Genomic DNA, 14409 nt, shown 5'->3' on the forward strand with positions numbered 1-14409 from the left:
TTTGACTTCCATTTCACGAGTCTCCACATAAATAATCAATTGAACAAATATCGTTGCTATTTTTGTCGATAGATCAAGTGTTTTATAAGAACGGAATAATTTGGTTGATGTTAACGAGGTCCGGCAACTGTTACCGAATATCGCTGTTGAATTAGAACAACTAAATATTCGGTAATATTTACCGATCGATTCAGTTGAGCTGTGGAATGTTCGTTCAAATGAAGCGATCGGTAATAGTTACCGAATGGTCAGTTGAGAAAAAAATATTTTACAGGGGTTGTACACGGGATTGTGCAAGGGGTTGTAGAGCTCACACACGAAGAGAAATTTCCCCACAAAATAACCGGTCAATATCCGATTAATCGTGCGATGTGACGCCTGATAACAAACGTTGATGAGAGGGTGCGGGAAAATAGAGGTTAAAGTCAGTAAAAATGACTAGACGAGTTCAGTAATTTTAACCGCTCGCAACTGCAATTTTTACCCACATAATCATCACTTTTTCTTGTTCTCCGTTATGTCCCATGATTCATGGAATTTCACCGGTAATTTATCGTGGAAATGTCTCTCCCTGAAGACGATGATCATGAACCGTCGATGTGAACTAGATGACGTGTTCCATCAATCGAGATTCGTCGACGATTACCGAATACTCCTTTGCATCAACAAAGTCGTTGTCTTCCTCTAATCGCGTGGAAAAATATATTTAACTGGATTAAAAAAATTTATAATCAACTTCAACGCACGTGTGCTTCATTCAAACGAATCAGAGAAGAATATTCAACCGAATTCATTCGATGAATAACCGGATTCGTCAATCCCTCTGCAAAACAGGCAATCGATCTCGGAAAAATATCCGATAATTTTCCGTGAGCCCCGATAACGCATTATCTCACCCCACGATTTCCAGACCCAAATTCATCCGTGAGAAAACAACTCAATGTGCATCATAAGACGTTACGTATCCGCCGAAGAAGAAAAAGAATGAGAGTTTTTCACTCAAGTACGAGAATAATAATTTAGACAGAAACGAGGAGGCATCTGGTCTCAATATGTACGCGAGTGTGATCCTGGTCTCGTCATTCCGGTCTTGGGTGCAGTCCACCTTCCTACCCACTGCCCAGGGGTTGACTCGGGCTCATTGTAAATTCGGTGGGACACAAAAACACGTGGGGCCACCTCGGATACGGGTGGAAAGGAGTCGGAGAATCGTTATGGAGTGGAACGAACAAGAGGCGCCCACTGTGCGCCTTCTACTCTCGGAACGCCTATTTATTTTCTCCTTCCTTTTTTCCTACTAGCATTTCCGGACATTTGCCATCACCTAGGGTACATTTAATTATTATCCGGGAATGACCTTCGACGAGATCCCACGATTTTATCTCTCGAAACGAGTACCGTTCGTTTTTCAACTGACGATTCAAAATCGCCCCAATATTCCGCGATAACTCTCGATCGGAGGAGCTGGGGATTGGGCTCATTCGATAGATCGCCAAATTTACCCACAAATTAAAAAAAAAACGAAGCGTCTAGCTGAAACCGTTAAGGAGAAAATCCCAATTCAATTTTTATAGATCATTCGACGATCGCTAGATCATTTCCAGAAGATCGGGGCGGATCCAATTGGAAATGACTTCATCGGATAGTCGAGGGTATTTCCCCCCGATTAGATGCAAAACCGTCGTTTTTGCCCGAGTAGATCCCCCAAAAATCCCGAAAAACTCCATAGATCGTTGATCGCTTTTACATTTTTCCCGCTAACTCCCGATCTACCCGAGCAAAATCGTTCGTTTTTTTTTTGATTTGTCGGTAAATCTCCCGATCTATCACATCCCATCCCCCTCGTCACTCCATGACACCCCCAACCCCTTCCCCACCCCCTGATCGTTCTAAACCTCAAAATTTTTCCCCAATTATCTGAAAAAAAAATGGAATCCTCCCATCATCACCCACCACGTAATGCCGCACTGGCACATGCCTTTGTGACCGACAAGTATTTTCCTTCTCGCCTTCCATTCGCGCGGGCGAGGGATAAAGACAGGAAAAAAAAAAAGCCCCTCTTGGACCGCAAAGAGGGAACCGGACTGAAAGAGCGCAAGTGTTCGTATCCCATCCACACAACGCACACAATCGATTGTCCATTCGTCCGTGTATTTGTGGGTGAGAGTTGGCACTGTGTTGGGAACACGTTGCCGTCGGCGCAAAGCCGGCGAGTGAGACAGAGATATCGTTGAATCCTTCTGTTTTATTTTTTTTTTTCTTCTTTGAGGCCTCGTGGGGAGGTATTCGTGCACATACGCCGAGTGTATACCGTTTCTCCTCGTTTTCACTCTACTCTGGTGGCACTCCGATAGAGGGGCAGCGGTCGCAGCGGCACGGGGGGAGGGGGTAGGCGGTGAAGAGGGGCGGGAGGGGGATATTTGCCAGGGAGAGAGGGAGAAGAGGTCGCTTATCGCATCATAGGATCAGCAAGACTCGCACGTACGCCAACCGCACGGGTTTTGACTCGCCTTTACTTCTTCAACTTTGTTGTTCGGGCATTGGGAATGTACTTTTTTGGTGGGAGATAATGTTTTTTTTTTTTTTTTGGGTGAGATAACAATTTATAGGAGAAAATGGGGTAATTTTTTTGAGGAAAATTTTGGGGGGTTTGGAATGAGGCCATTTGCGGTGGGTGGGGGGGTGCGAGGAGGATGGGGGTGGGGTCGTTGGAAAGCTGGGGAAATTTCCGATCCAGAACACTGGTTTAGAGTGGTTGCTGAGGGGGGCTAGGGGTGCGTTCGGGGGGATGAAGTTTTAAGGGGACTTTTGGATTTTTGCAGTTTTCTACTGATGGTGAGGGGCAAAATGGGTGGTTTTTTTCTTGTTTTGTGGAGAATTTTAGGGGCTTTCCGTTGGCGGAGGGTGCGATTGGATAACGTCAGGGGGTTGGGAGATATTCGGTAAAAAGTGAAATGTTGAAAATGGGGAAAAATGTTGATTGATTTTATTTTTGTTGGCAAGTGGTTAATGACAGTTTTAAGCACCGGGGGTTGATTATTCATGTGTTTGGGGGTTCTCAGGTATTTCCAGAATATTGTAGGATCGATGAAGTAATGATAATCGTTGTAACCTAAGGTTTTCATTTAAAAATAGAAAAGAATTTGGCATACATTTATTTTCGAAGGTAAGTGAACCGCTCCCCGCGGGTGTGGATGGGCTATAAATCAACAAGTACCCGTGTTGTAGGTCTTCACAGTCTGGTGCCTTTGCATTGGTCGGTGCCGGTCGTTCGCACACATTCACGATGAATACTACACAACGGCAAAACCGATCGACTCAACGAGAAATACAAAACCCTCAATTGGCCAATTTTTTTTTATCGTCTTACATTTTGGGGAATATCTCGGCTTCTATGGGACATACGCCATTTCACCTGGGCTCGTTCAAAAGCTGAGAAAATTTCCGACTCAGTACCCTACCGACAAACCCATCCTGCCCCAGCGGAATTCGTAAAATTAACGGGACAATTACCCCGTCGTTTGCGTTGATATTCAAGCCCTTTTCTACTTGCCCCGTTTCTTTCCATCAACCGGGGCAAAACGGGATAATTTTTTTCGTTGCGTTCGATCGTAAATCTTTTTACCTTTAAAGAGAAACAAAATTGACCAATTTAAATTACTAATTCTCGAGATAATTACGGTTTTACGGAGAGAGAATGATTTTGTGAAGTTACAAATTATCGATTATCGAGTGGCAACTGATAACAGCAATAAAAAAATCTACAGAATAAAGAGTTACGGCACACGCTTTAATTACAAATGCACAAGAGGGTGAGGAGGGTGGGGGGTAGGGGGGGGGAGAGCTCATGAAAGTATAATTCGCCACGTCGACTCTTCTCGTTTCTCTCAATTCTCTCTTTTCGCTGGGATTTTTCATTTCTTTTTTTCTCCTCTTGTTTTCTCATCCACCAACACTTCTTCCACCATTCAAATCATCTTCAGGCCCGCCCACGTGCCCCACACACTATCGTAAAACATCGTGGAGAAGAAATATTAAATGCGAGCTGAGCCGAAGGATGACAGAGATAAATTATGTCATGTTGTGTCAAATGGTATGCCGCATTGATATTAAAAAATTTACTGTCGAATTAAAAAAAAAATGATCCGTTTTGCCCCGGTAGGTTAGGAATTGAGGATGATGTAATGTTTGGGGGGTTGGATCGACCTGACGGGGCAGAATGGGAGAATGAATCTCTTTTTTGCGGGAAATTTTCCTGGATTTTGAATCGTCAATGAATTAGCTCGTGTTATTTATTTATATTTTTTTATTTTAAAAAATTGTAATTTTTATATCTTATGATTTGGGCATTGATATCTACGGTGCGGGCCAGAACGGCTCATTTTATTATTTTTTTTCCTTGAAAGTTTCCTGAATTTTCAGTGATGACAAAAAATTCTAATTGATGGGTGGGAGTTAATGAACAAATGTGGGGCAGAACGGGGGGGAAAGTTGAAGGGGGAATGGATGTGGTGGAAAGATGGAAAGTTTTACCGTCGAATGAATACAAAAAGATCCGTTTTGCCCCTCTACTTTTGTAGTTATCGGCAAATGAATTTTTCATCTTGAAACCGATTTTTTGGAAGTTATAATGAAATTAATAGATGAAGTGAGTCTTTGTATTGTTTTTTGCGTGTGAATTGCCCCGACGATCGAGTTAGACCACTTTAATTCAAATTGGATGAACCTGGTTGTTTTTTATTGAGGAAAAAAAAATTTGTGAAATACCATTGAGAAAGAAAATCGGGGAAATAAAGGGAAATGAACTTTTATGGATTTGTTTTTGTAATTCATCGTTTATGGGATTTCGTTGGTTTCAGTGGTGATGAGAATACGGGGAATAACCAGTGGAATCATCCACCGAAGCTGCCGCCGTCTCTATTCACCGAGTAAATCGAATTAAATTCCATTTGTGGGATTGACAACATCAGGCCAGGCCACTTGCTGCCAATTACCAGCGTTGAGATATCTCGCATGAGTGAGTACGAAATACCATTTTTTTCATCATTACTTACTCAACTTTTTACTACAAAAAACTATTTGAAAAACACTGGCACAGTCCGTAAAGTTGGATTTTACGGACGCCCCCGCAGCTCTACTCGCGCGACTACAATCACCAGGAAAATTACGAGAGCCAACTATTTATGCATTTCTATTACATTACCCCATAGATCAATTACCAGGAGCCCCTCCACGCACCTCAAAATCGTACCCCAACGTGCGTCCGCAAAACTGCACTTTGCGTATCGCTCGCACCCCGAACTGAAACTCCTCAAAACGAATCACTTTCAAATCTCAATATCTTCCCTCCCAACGATCCGATTTCGTCAACTCAAATCTCATTTTAAAGCTCCCTAAAAAGTCTCAAAAATGAAAAAAAAATCGGTGAATTCCACTCTACCGATTTCCTATTATTACCGATCAAAGACGGTCGATTGTACCCCACTCAGTTGAAAAAGATTTTTTTTTCAATTTTTTTTTCTGATCTGCGCATCATTCATTCACTCCCCTCGTTATACTTCTTACAACCCCCTCTCCCCTTCCCCCATATTGCACTCTCCGTCGCGCAATTACAAATTCCCACAGTGCCGGGGGGGTGGGGAGGGGTTGGTTATGGGGATGGGATTTGGTGTATCCCCTAGTTTCCGTACGCACTCCTATGAATACACAAGTTCCAATACAAACATACACACGCACACACACACATGCCCATGCACACGCGATTGCAATGTGTGCGTTCTCGCGTTTGCTCGACTCGATTCGTATGTGGATAGCACGTGATCCCCTACGATCCCGGGGACGACGGGACCTGCTGATGCGATACGCTCTTTCATAGGGGGGTTGAGGGGGTATGTGTGAGTGTGTATATATGTGTGTGTAGTTTGTAGTGCATACAGGATTGTTGTATTTGCCCTTAGGACAGGAGAGGACGCGATGGGGGCCAATAAAATCGGTTTTAATTCACTGACAGTGAACAAAAGCAGGTGTCGACGAGGCAATTAAATCACTATTAGGTTTTTGGTAGGTGTTACAGGGGTTGGGGGAGGCTACGGCAATTGGTCGAGGGGTTGCTCCTGGTTCAGAAGTTGAGAAGTATTTTTTGTCGATTTTTTCCGCCGGAAATTGTGTCCTGAAGGGCTTGTGATGTTTTTTTTTCCGGAATTGATGGCTTTTTTTGGGCGGAAAATATTGGGGGAGGGGGTGGAGGGGTGAGTCAATAGTCATTAGAGAGATCGAGGAATTTGATATTGGGTGAAAAAAAAATTTGTGTCTAGGTACGGGAGTTCTCGAGAAAATCCCGATTCAATTTTTTAGGGATCATTTGCAGATCGATAGATCGTGAAATTATTATTATGGAGTAGTTTATGGTGGACTACTTGAAGTCGGTGAATTTTCAGATGGGACCACGGAAGAACGAGACATTTTGCTTCGATAGTTCTCTGGAAAATCATTGATTATTTCATAGATCATTCCACTGGGCATTGATCTATAGATCCTTTTACATTTGCCCTATAATTTAGGTTCTATTCACTCAAAATGAATAATTTTTTTTTAATCTCATGATAAATTATGCGCAGAAAGTCGTGTAAAAAAATGGGAAATTGCGTTTTTTGTTTAAAAAAATTATCTAAAAAATTTTGCTTTGGAAAATTCACCGATTACAAGAGAACAATAATTAAAAAAAAATTCCATCATAAATTTCCCCCCGAAAGTTTTTAGAATAAAAAAATCTCATTTTTTTCAACACAAACAAATTGGAAATTTCTTAAAAAAAAATTATCTAAAAAAGTCTAGTTTGGAAAATTTGGGGATAATTAGCCCGCCAAATTTGAAAATGATGAATATTAATTTTTAATTATTACGTGCCCTCGACAAACTCCTGTAAATAATATATTGTCTATTGAACCGCGAGCTTGACTCGCGTTCAAAACAGTCATGTCTACCTCAACGCTATCTGGGTCAAGCACGTGACCCCAGCCCCGACAATCCTTCCCCCCCTTCCTACCCCTTACCATCCCACACTTGCCCCTTTTCGTTGTTTCCCTTCAACTCCTCAAATTAGAACTCTCTCATCCCCACTCTAAATAATTCAATGTCACCCCTTGTTTTCCCCTGATTTACACTCTTCAATTATTGGAACAGAAATTCATCCATTTTTTTTATTTCACTTGAACACTTGAGACGATGAAGTTTGGGGTTGGGAATTCAGGTTGTCGAGGGTTCCCACCCCGTTTTTCATACCTGGAATTTAACACAAGGAGTTTGTGTTAAAATAGTGGACGGTTTTAGGGGAGGGGGAGAAAATGTCGTACCGTAGGGAGTCTAACGGGTATTTTTTTTTATTAAGAACTGGGGTGACTGGGGGTGGAGGCATATCATTTCATCGATTGATGAATTGTAATGAAGTTCATTCCAATTAAAATCGATTTTTCGACTACAAAAAAAATTAATTATTAAAAAATAAGAGATTGGTTGAAATGTTTTTTTATTATTTTTATAAATAATAGAAAGTAGATTGAGATTCCGGGAAAATGGCCATCGAAGTCCAGAAGTTAATTAACAGTCATATAACGTTAAAAAAATTAATTAAAATATAAATTGAAAAAGAAAATTTCAGAAATAAACAAATTGGGAAAAATCAAAAATATAAAAAAATGTAGTTATTGCATCAACCTGTCGTAACTGTATTATGAAAAATTATAGTGTTAGAAAAGACTTTGAAAAAAATAACGCATTTTTCTCTGCGGAAATAAACAATTGGAAATGGAAATTTTTAAGTTCAAATAATTTTTCGAGTTTAACGCAGGAGTTGAAACCATAAAAGACTTTTATGCTATTGAAATTGATTAGAAATTTTCCCAGCTTTCCAACGCGACGTGTCTCGCCGGCATCGGCTCATTAGTTCCTGAAATACTGATGAAAATGTGAGACACCGAAAAATCGATGATCGGTTAACCATAAAAATTTCAATCTCCATGATTTATTTCTAGTGAATGATTACCTCGCTGACACCTATTCGACCGCTCGTGGTGAACTCCTTGACGTATTAATTAAGCGTATCCCTAACGACTGTGGGATCCACCTCATTGGCTGGGCCTGCGGCCTTCCCCCTCCACTCAAAAAGCCCAAACTTTGTGGTTCTCAGAATCGAACTGAAGAAAAAATTATTGTCAGGCCTTTGGCTGCATTATTTATTACTTATCAATTGTCTGCAAAAAAATTGGGTTTGAATTCCCCAACAATTGCATTATATTTTTAAATTTATTGTTCAGTCAGAAAAAATTAAAAAATTATTTACCGATTTTTTACGTTAAGACCTAAATGTCTAGTCACAACATGAGATGGAAAATTGTTTTTTATTCCCAGGAGTAAAAAACGACTTTTCGATGCGAGAGGAATATTCAGCTTAATTAATCCCAATATTAAGACTTAATTTGAAAAATATTTCTGTCAAAGCCTTTCGATTTGTGGCTTTTAAAGCTCAAAAAAATTATATCTCAACTTGAAACATTATTTTCGCGTCCTCGGCCGTAAAATATACTTTATCCATCAAATTTACTTCTAAAGATCGTTCCATAATCCAGCGAAAATTACCTCAGAGTGTTAAATTGTTTTTAAAAAAATTCAATATCAACCCATCGTTATTTTACATCACGACCTAAAAATTTAGTGTTCCCATCGTAACCTAAACATTTTTTTTTAGCTTCTAGGACCAAAAAACCCTTTTTCCATCGTGATAGATAATTCCCTAATCATTAGACTCAATTAAAAAGATGATTTTCTCTGAAATATCATCATATTAACATCAAAAAGCGGAATTATCATCCGATAAAATGATCTTCGAATTCAAAATGACTGTTCAATGATCAAAAAATGACCTCATATTTTCTACTAACGATTTACCATTAATTTTGAATTTTACTCCAACGCTGAATGGCATTCATCAATCGTAATTCGATCATTCGTGAGAAAAAGAGCGCCGCAATTTTCGGTTTTTTTTTTCCTTCTCAAGGTTGGGTCGCGTTGTCTAGGGGTCGATCGAACAGATACTCCGGTCTCATACATGACTGACGTGTGTCAGAGGAATTGTCAAGGGGTCAAAAATTGTAACACATCTCTCCCTCCTTCAAAATGCACCGGTAATCTCTCTAATGCTCTTCCTCTCTTTCTCTTCATCTCTCACTCTCTCTTTCTCGTCATTCTCCGCGTGTTTTTTCTTCATTTCGCACGGGTATAATGGAAGAGACAACAATGTCCTGAAATTAGCGAGAGAACGGAGGAATGAGTGGATGGGAATACGAAGGCATTCCCATGAATTTTATGTTGTTATTGTTGTTTTATTGAATTATATTAAAGAAAAAATATAATTGGCTAATTTTTTTTATAGTTTATCGCTATCTCGGTCGTTATTAATTGTGCACAAAGGGTGTACTACTAGGGAGAGAAAATAATAGCTATTGACTGCCGCGAAATATGAGAAAAAAAATCCCTAGGGTTAGGGAAGTGCCTGATTGACTTGTCAAATGACTGGAAAAATGCGAGATTGATGGGAGGATTTACTTTATTGGGTCACTCGCTTAATAAACATATGATCATCTTCCCACCCTTAATTTTCCTGGTGGGTATGTGCAAAAATTACTAGACTACTAGTTCTAAAAAATGTACTGCATAAAAAAAATTCCTAGATTGGTGGAATCAAAAAATTAGGAAGTAGAGCCGTAAAATTCCTCGGACTGCGATTTTGAAAATTTGAGTTATCTCCGAGTGGGTGAAGAACACCCGAAAAATGATCAAAAGTCCCCAGATATCATAGTAATGTCTGAAAAAATCTCTAGGCTGTAATTGGGCCGGAAGCCGAGAGTTCCCGAGAAATTTCGAAATTTTCTCGGGACCAATCAATATTTGGATAATTCAAAATCTCCCCCACAAAAATCCTAATATCCCTAATGTAAAAAAATCCTTGATCGATTTTTGCGTCATCCCTCAATCCGTAAAAAAATTTTCAAAAACATATTCAATCATTAAAAATTCCCCTATTAAATGAATCAATTAATTCCATAACAAAATAAAACCCTTTATTTATCGTCTCCAAACCGACCTTTCTCCCTCCACTAAAAAACCTTCTGAAACCAAAACCAAACTCCTCCAACTCAAATTAAACTCATAATCTAAAAATCCCACCCCCTCCCTTATCTTCTCTCCTAAAATTTCCCTAAAAATTCCTCTAAAAATCCCAAAAAATTCCTCCCCAAAGGGCCCCATCTACCCTTCTCCATCTAAAATTAACCAACCGATTAAAAAATCCCCGCCCCCTTCCCCACCTCTTCACCCCCAAATTCCAAAACCCCTGAAAATTCCTACCAATTCCTCCTTTCCAAAAAGCGACGAATCTACCCCAAAACTAATCATCTCCCTCTAAAATTAAAATGACGATTAAAAGATGCCTGCACCCCTCCCCTTATCCTCTCCCCTCCGCCCCTCCTCCTTTATCGCCCCTATTCCAAAGAATTCCTAAACCCTTTTATCCATCGAGTTCCGCTCCCCAAAAAATGAGAAAAAAAAAATAAAAATTGGTGGAATGAAGTGAGACTGGCGGATCCCCTCGACTCCACGCACTCATCGAAGCCAGCAAATCCTAGAGGGCAGCACATTACCCAGCGGAAAACCCTGCACAAAGGCGGTGAATCGTTGTGGCGCGGTATCGAGAGCAGCTGATCGTCGGCTATATCCATTCCAACGTGACAAGGAGGGCCTAAAAATACTTGCGATACTGAGAGAGAGAGAGAGAGAGAGAGAGAGATAGACAAAGAAAGGGAGGGACAGAGAGAGAAAGAGAAAGAGAGTATGAGAGAGAAAGAGAAAGAGAGAATGAGAGAGAAAGCGAGAGCAATCGGCGGATCACGCACCGCTGGAAGGCAGAACGAGGGGACGACGATGATAAAATGAGAGAGAGAGGGACAGAGAGAGAGAGAGAGGGTGAGTAAGAGAGCGTCGGCTTGACTGCGCGCGCATCATCTCACCGTTCGCCATATTGCCCTGGCAAGGAAAGGGCCACTGCCGAGCTAATGAACGAGCATCCGTGAAAAGAATCACCACTTGCAACCCTCGACCAAGCGATTTACCCGAGATTGTATTAAATGGTTATTACACTCAACCCTTTTGCCGACTACACGATAACCTCAGGAAGTCCCTAGGGCCCCTAGGATCGCCGGCAGAGGCGAGTCCACGAGGGAAAGGGAATTCTCCGAGAATTTTTTTGCGATGAAAAACGCGGGAAATGGGATTTTCAGGGGAAGGGGGGGTGATAGGGGGTGTCTAGGGGGTTCATTCGATAGGTGAGGAAATTCACCATGGGGTTGATATAAAGACGGCCCGTATTGCCCCGGTATTTATCGAGATACAGCGGAAAGATCTTTCGGGAGCTGATGATGTTCGAACGTATTTTCTGGAAAAAAATATCGGGCGAAACCATTTTTTTTTTTTATTTTATGAGAAATTCGGCGGTCTTTTGGGTGATTTGGAGAGGAATTCCTTAGGGCCCCTAGAAAGTCCTGCAGAAGCGACTCTAGGGTGCGGAGAAAAGTGTCGACAATTTCTTTATGAGGGAAAAACTACGGAATCGGCGATTTGAAGAGAAAGGGAGGGCATAGGGCGGTTCTAGGAGGTTCGTTTGATAGCTAGTAGAATCTCAAATAGGGGTAAGCAAAAGTTTGACCCGTATTACCCCAGGATTTTTCAAGCTACAGCCCAAAAACCCTTCGGGAGCGAATCAAATTGTCGCGCGTTTCTTCGGAATGATTTTCCCTTCAATTTATGAAGAATTGTCCGATTTTTCCTTGAATACCCTAGAAGTCCACTAAGGGTCCTATATAGTGGACCTATAGTGGGCCCTACTTCAACATAAATTCCTCTGGGGTAAAAAGAAATTCTTCGAAAATTTTCTTACGACCGAAAGCCGCGCGACTGCGCAATTAAAACGAAAGGGGGAAATTTCTAGGGGAACACTGGCCGGATTAGGAAATTTCTAGGTGGATCATTCAGTAAGGGAAATTCCCTCTAAACTCCACGACAAAATTACCCGTATTGCCCCAATATTTATTGAGATACAGCGGAAAAACCTTTTGGAAGTCAGAAAACTTTTTCCCCGTTTATTCGATATAATTCCGGGATAAATAACTAATTTTTTTTCTATCTAATGGGAACTTCCCCTATCTTTTCTTTGAATATCCTAGGAATTCACTGAAATCCCTAGAACCCTCCACATGAGCCACTTCAGGACAGAAAGGAACCTCTTCAAAATTCTTTTGCAATCAGAAGACGCGAGAATACGCGATTGGACCAAAATAAAAAATAAAAAAAATAAATAAAAAATTTATAGGGGTATCATTCAATAGGGGCAGGGGGAGGGAGGGGGGAGAATACACCATGAACTTGACTCATAAAATGACCTGTATTGCCCCAGAATTTTTAGAACCCCACCTGAATAATTGATTGGCGTTTTAAAAGTTGATAAAAAAATTAATTGTTTCGTCGAAAATTCACAAGACGAAGAGATTTTTTATTTATTCAGACGATAATTTTTTCAATCTATCGAATGGGAGTACTTTCGATTCTCCAGTCTATAGTTGAGAAGTGGAAGAGTTCTCCAGTGTCGTCCGTTCGAAAAATCATCGAATTTTTTTACCGAAAAATTCCTCGGCGAAGGCCTTTCTCAAAAAATAAGGGTCTCTCGTGGTAAAAAAATATACGAAGAAACTCGTTCTAATTCACGGGCTCAGTGAAGCCCCAGTACTGGCTTATTCACCTAGTTAGCACGGATATTAACATGCGCGAGTGTAATACAAACACAACTTTTTCACTCAATTCCGGCCAGTGCCTCCTCCGGGCGAAACGTTATTAACGAGCCGGTTATAACGTATACGAAGGTTACAGGGTTAAATCGCTCGCATGTTATCTACTTATTATCTATCTGGAGAGATACACTAGTCGGCTTGTTATATTTATCAAACAACAACTTCTCGGAATGGTAACAGTGGAGAACAAGGTGGACTTTCATTGAGAGGAGTGGAGTCAATTATCATGTGATTTCATTGGAATTTTGTTAGTTAATTTTAGGACTAAAAAGTATTTAAATTGTCCAAATTTTTCGTAGAACTAGTTCCAAACATTCAAAACGTTTTAATAAAAAAAGAAAATTGTTTAAATCTCCTGTTCCCCCTTAAACAATCTGTCAATTGATTTTTTTTTTTGTTTCATTTAATTTGAGATTTGTAGAGTAAATTTTACTTGATTTTTCCTGGAGTTTTTTCTTCGACAATTTTATCAAAAAAATCTCCAAATATTTGAGTTTAAAAGCGGATTATGACTTTCTTCAATTCGAGAGTCAGATTTTATCAGAAAATTTGGCCGCGTTCGCATGAATATTTTTTTCTTCGAGTCATTTTTCATTTTTGATGGCCACTTTGATGTTTTGGTTCCGGATTTTTTTTATTCCGGGGAATTCCTCCCGGTTTATTTCGTCTCGTTGGTATGTGTATCTCTCTTTGTCTGTTTTGGTTGGATGTTGGCCATGAAAATCGGATGATTACGGTAATGCATCGAGTGAGTGGCTCTCGTGTACGTGGAGAGGAGAAGGGGATACGTCTCTCGAAATAAAATTGAGCCGATGTGGGGGCCACTGCGGGTGGCTACCACAGGCTCAATGCGGTTTTTCTGGCGGAATGCCATTCCCCGAGTGATTCCTCGGGGTTGAATCATTCATTTGAAGTTTCGTTGGGTATTATTGAGGGGTTATGAATGAGAAATTTTGAAAATTATTTTGATTTGCGAGAATATGAGATTTGATGTTTGAAGAGTATCCGTGTAAATGGGCCGTTATCTGCGCAGGGAGGAGTTTTAGAAGAAAATGTGATAAGAGATTTTTTGTGGAGAATTTAATTTTGGAGAAAACATGTTATCTGGTCATTTTCGGTCAGAGGAATCGTTCTTAAGATAATTTGAAAATTAAGGTGGTAAAGGGAGGCGAGGCTTTTAGTTACGGGACATTGTCGGCGTACCTGGGGAATTATCTTCGCAGGGGGGAGTTTTAGGAGGAAATGTGATAAGACATTTTTTTTAGAGAATTTAATTTTCGAGAAAAAATGTTGCTTGATATTTTTCGCTCCGAGAAGTCGTTTTTGAGATATATTGAAAAATTGAGAAGCTTCAAATTTCGGGTGTCGATCGTTTTTCTGCGCTGTAATTCGTCATTATTTTGAAATATTGGGGTTGCTATCGATATTTATCGATGATTTCATCATCATTGTGATGTAACAGGACTGATTTGGGGTTTCAGTTTGTATTTTGGGTATTTTTCGAGATATTCAGGCC

The 14409-nt window shown here is 40.3% G+C and overlaps 1 protein-coding gene across 5 annotated transcripts in view; it reads left to right on the forward strand.

Annotated features, from left to right (window-relative positions):
• Rab26 overlaps positions 1-14409 on the forward strand; it is a 99264-nt gene that overhangs the window by 37379 nt on the left and 47476 nt on the right. Inside the window, exon 2 of one of the 5 annotated variants that reach the window (XM_064127602.1) lies at positions 4860-5017. In XM_064127602.1, the coding sequence (XP_063983672.1) occupies positions 5014-5017 (4 nt within the window). In that variant the 5' untranslated portion in view covers positions 4860-5013. Of the gene's footprint in view, positions 1-4859; positions 5022-14409 lie in introns of those variants that run through there. The other 4 variants (XM_064127606.1, XM_064127610.1, XM_064127608.1 and 1 more) reach the window with 4 other exon arrangements.

Source organism: Diachasmimorpha longicaudata, chromosome 9 (assembly GCF_034640455.1).
Source record: "Diachasmimorpha longicaudata isolate KC_UGA_2023 chromosome 9, iyDiaLong2, whole genome shotgun sequence".
NCBI classification, from domain to species: Eukaryota; Metazoa; Arthropoda; class Insecta; order Hymenoptera; family Braconidae; genus Diachasmimorpha; species Diachasmimorpha longicaudata.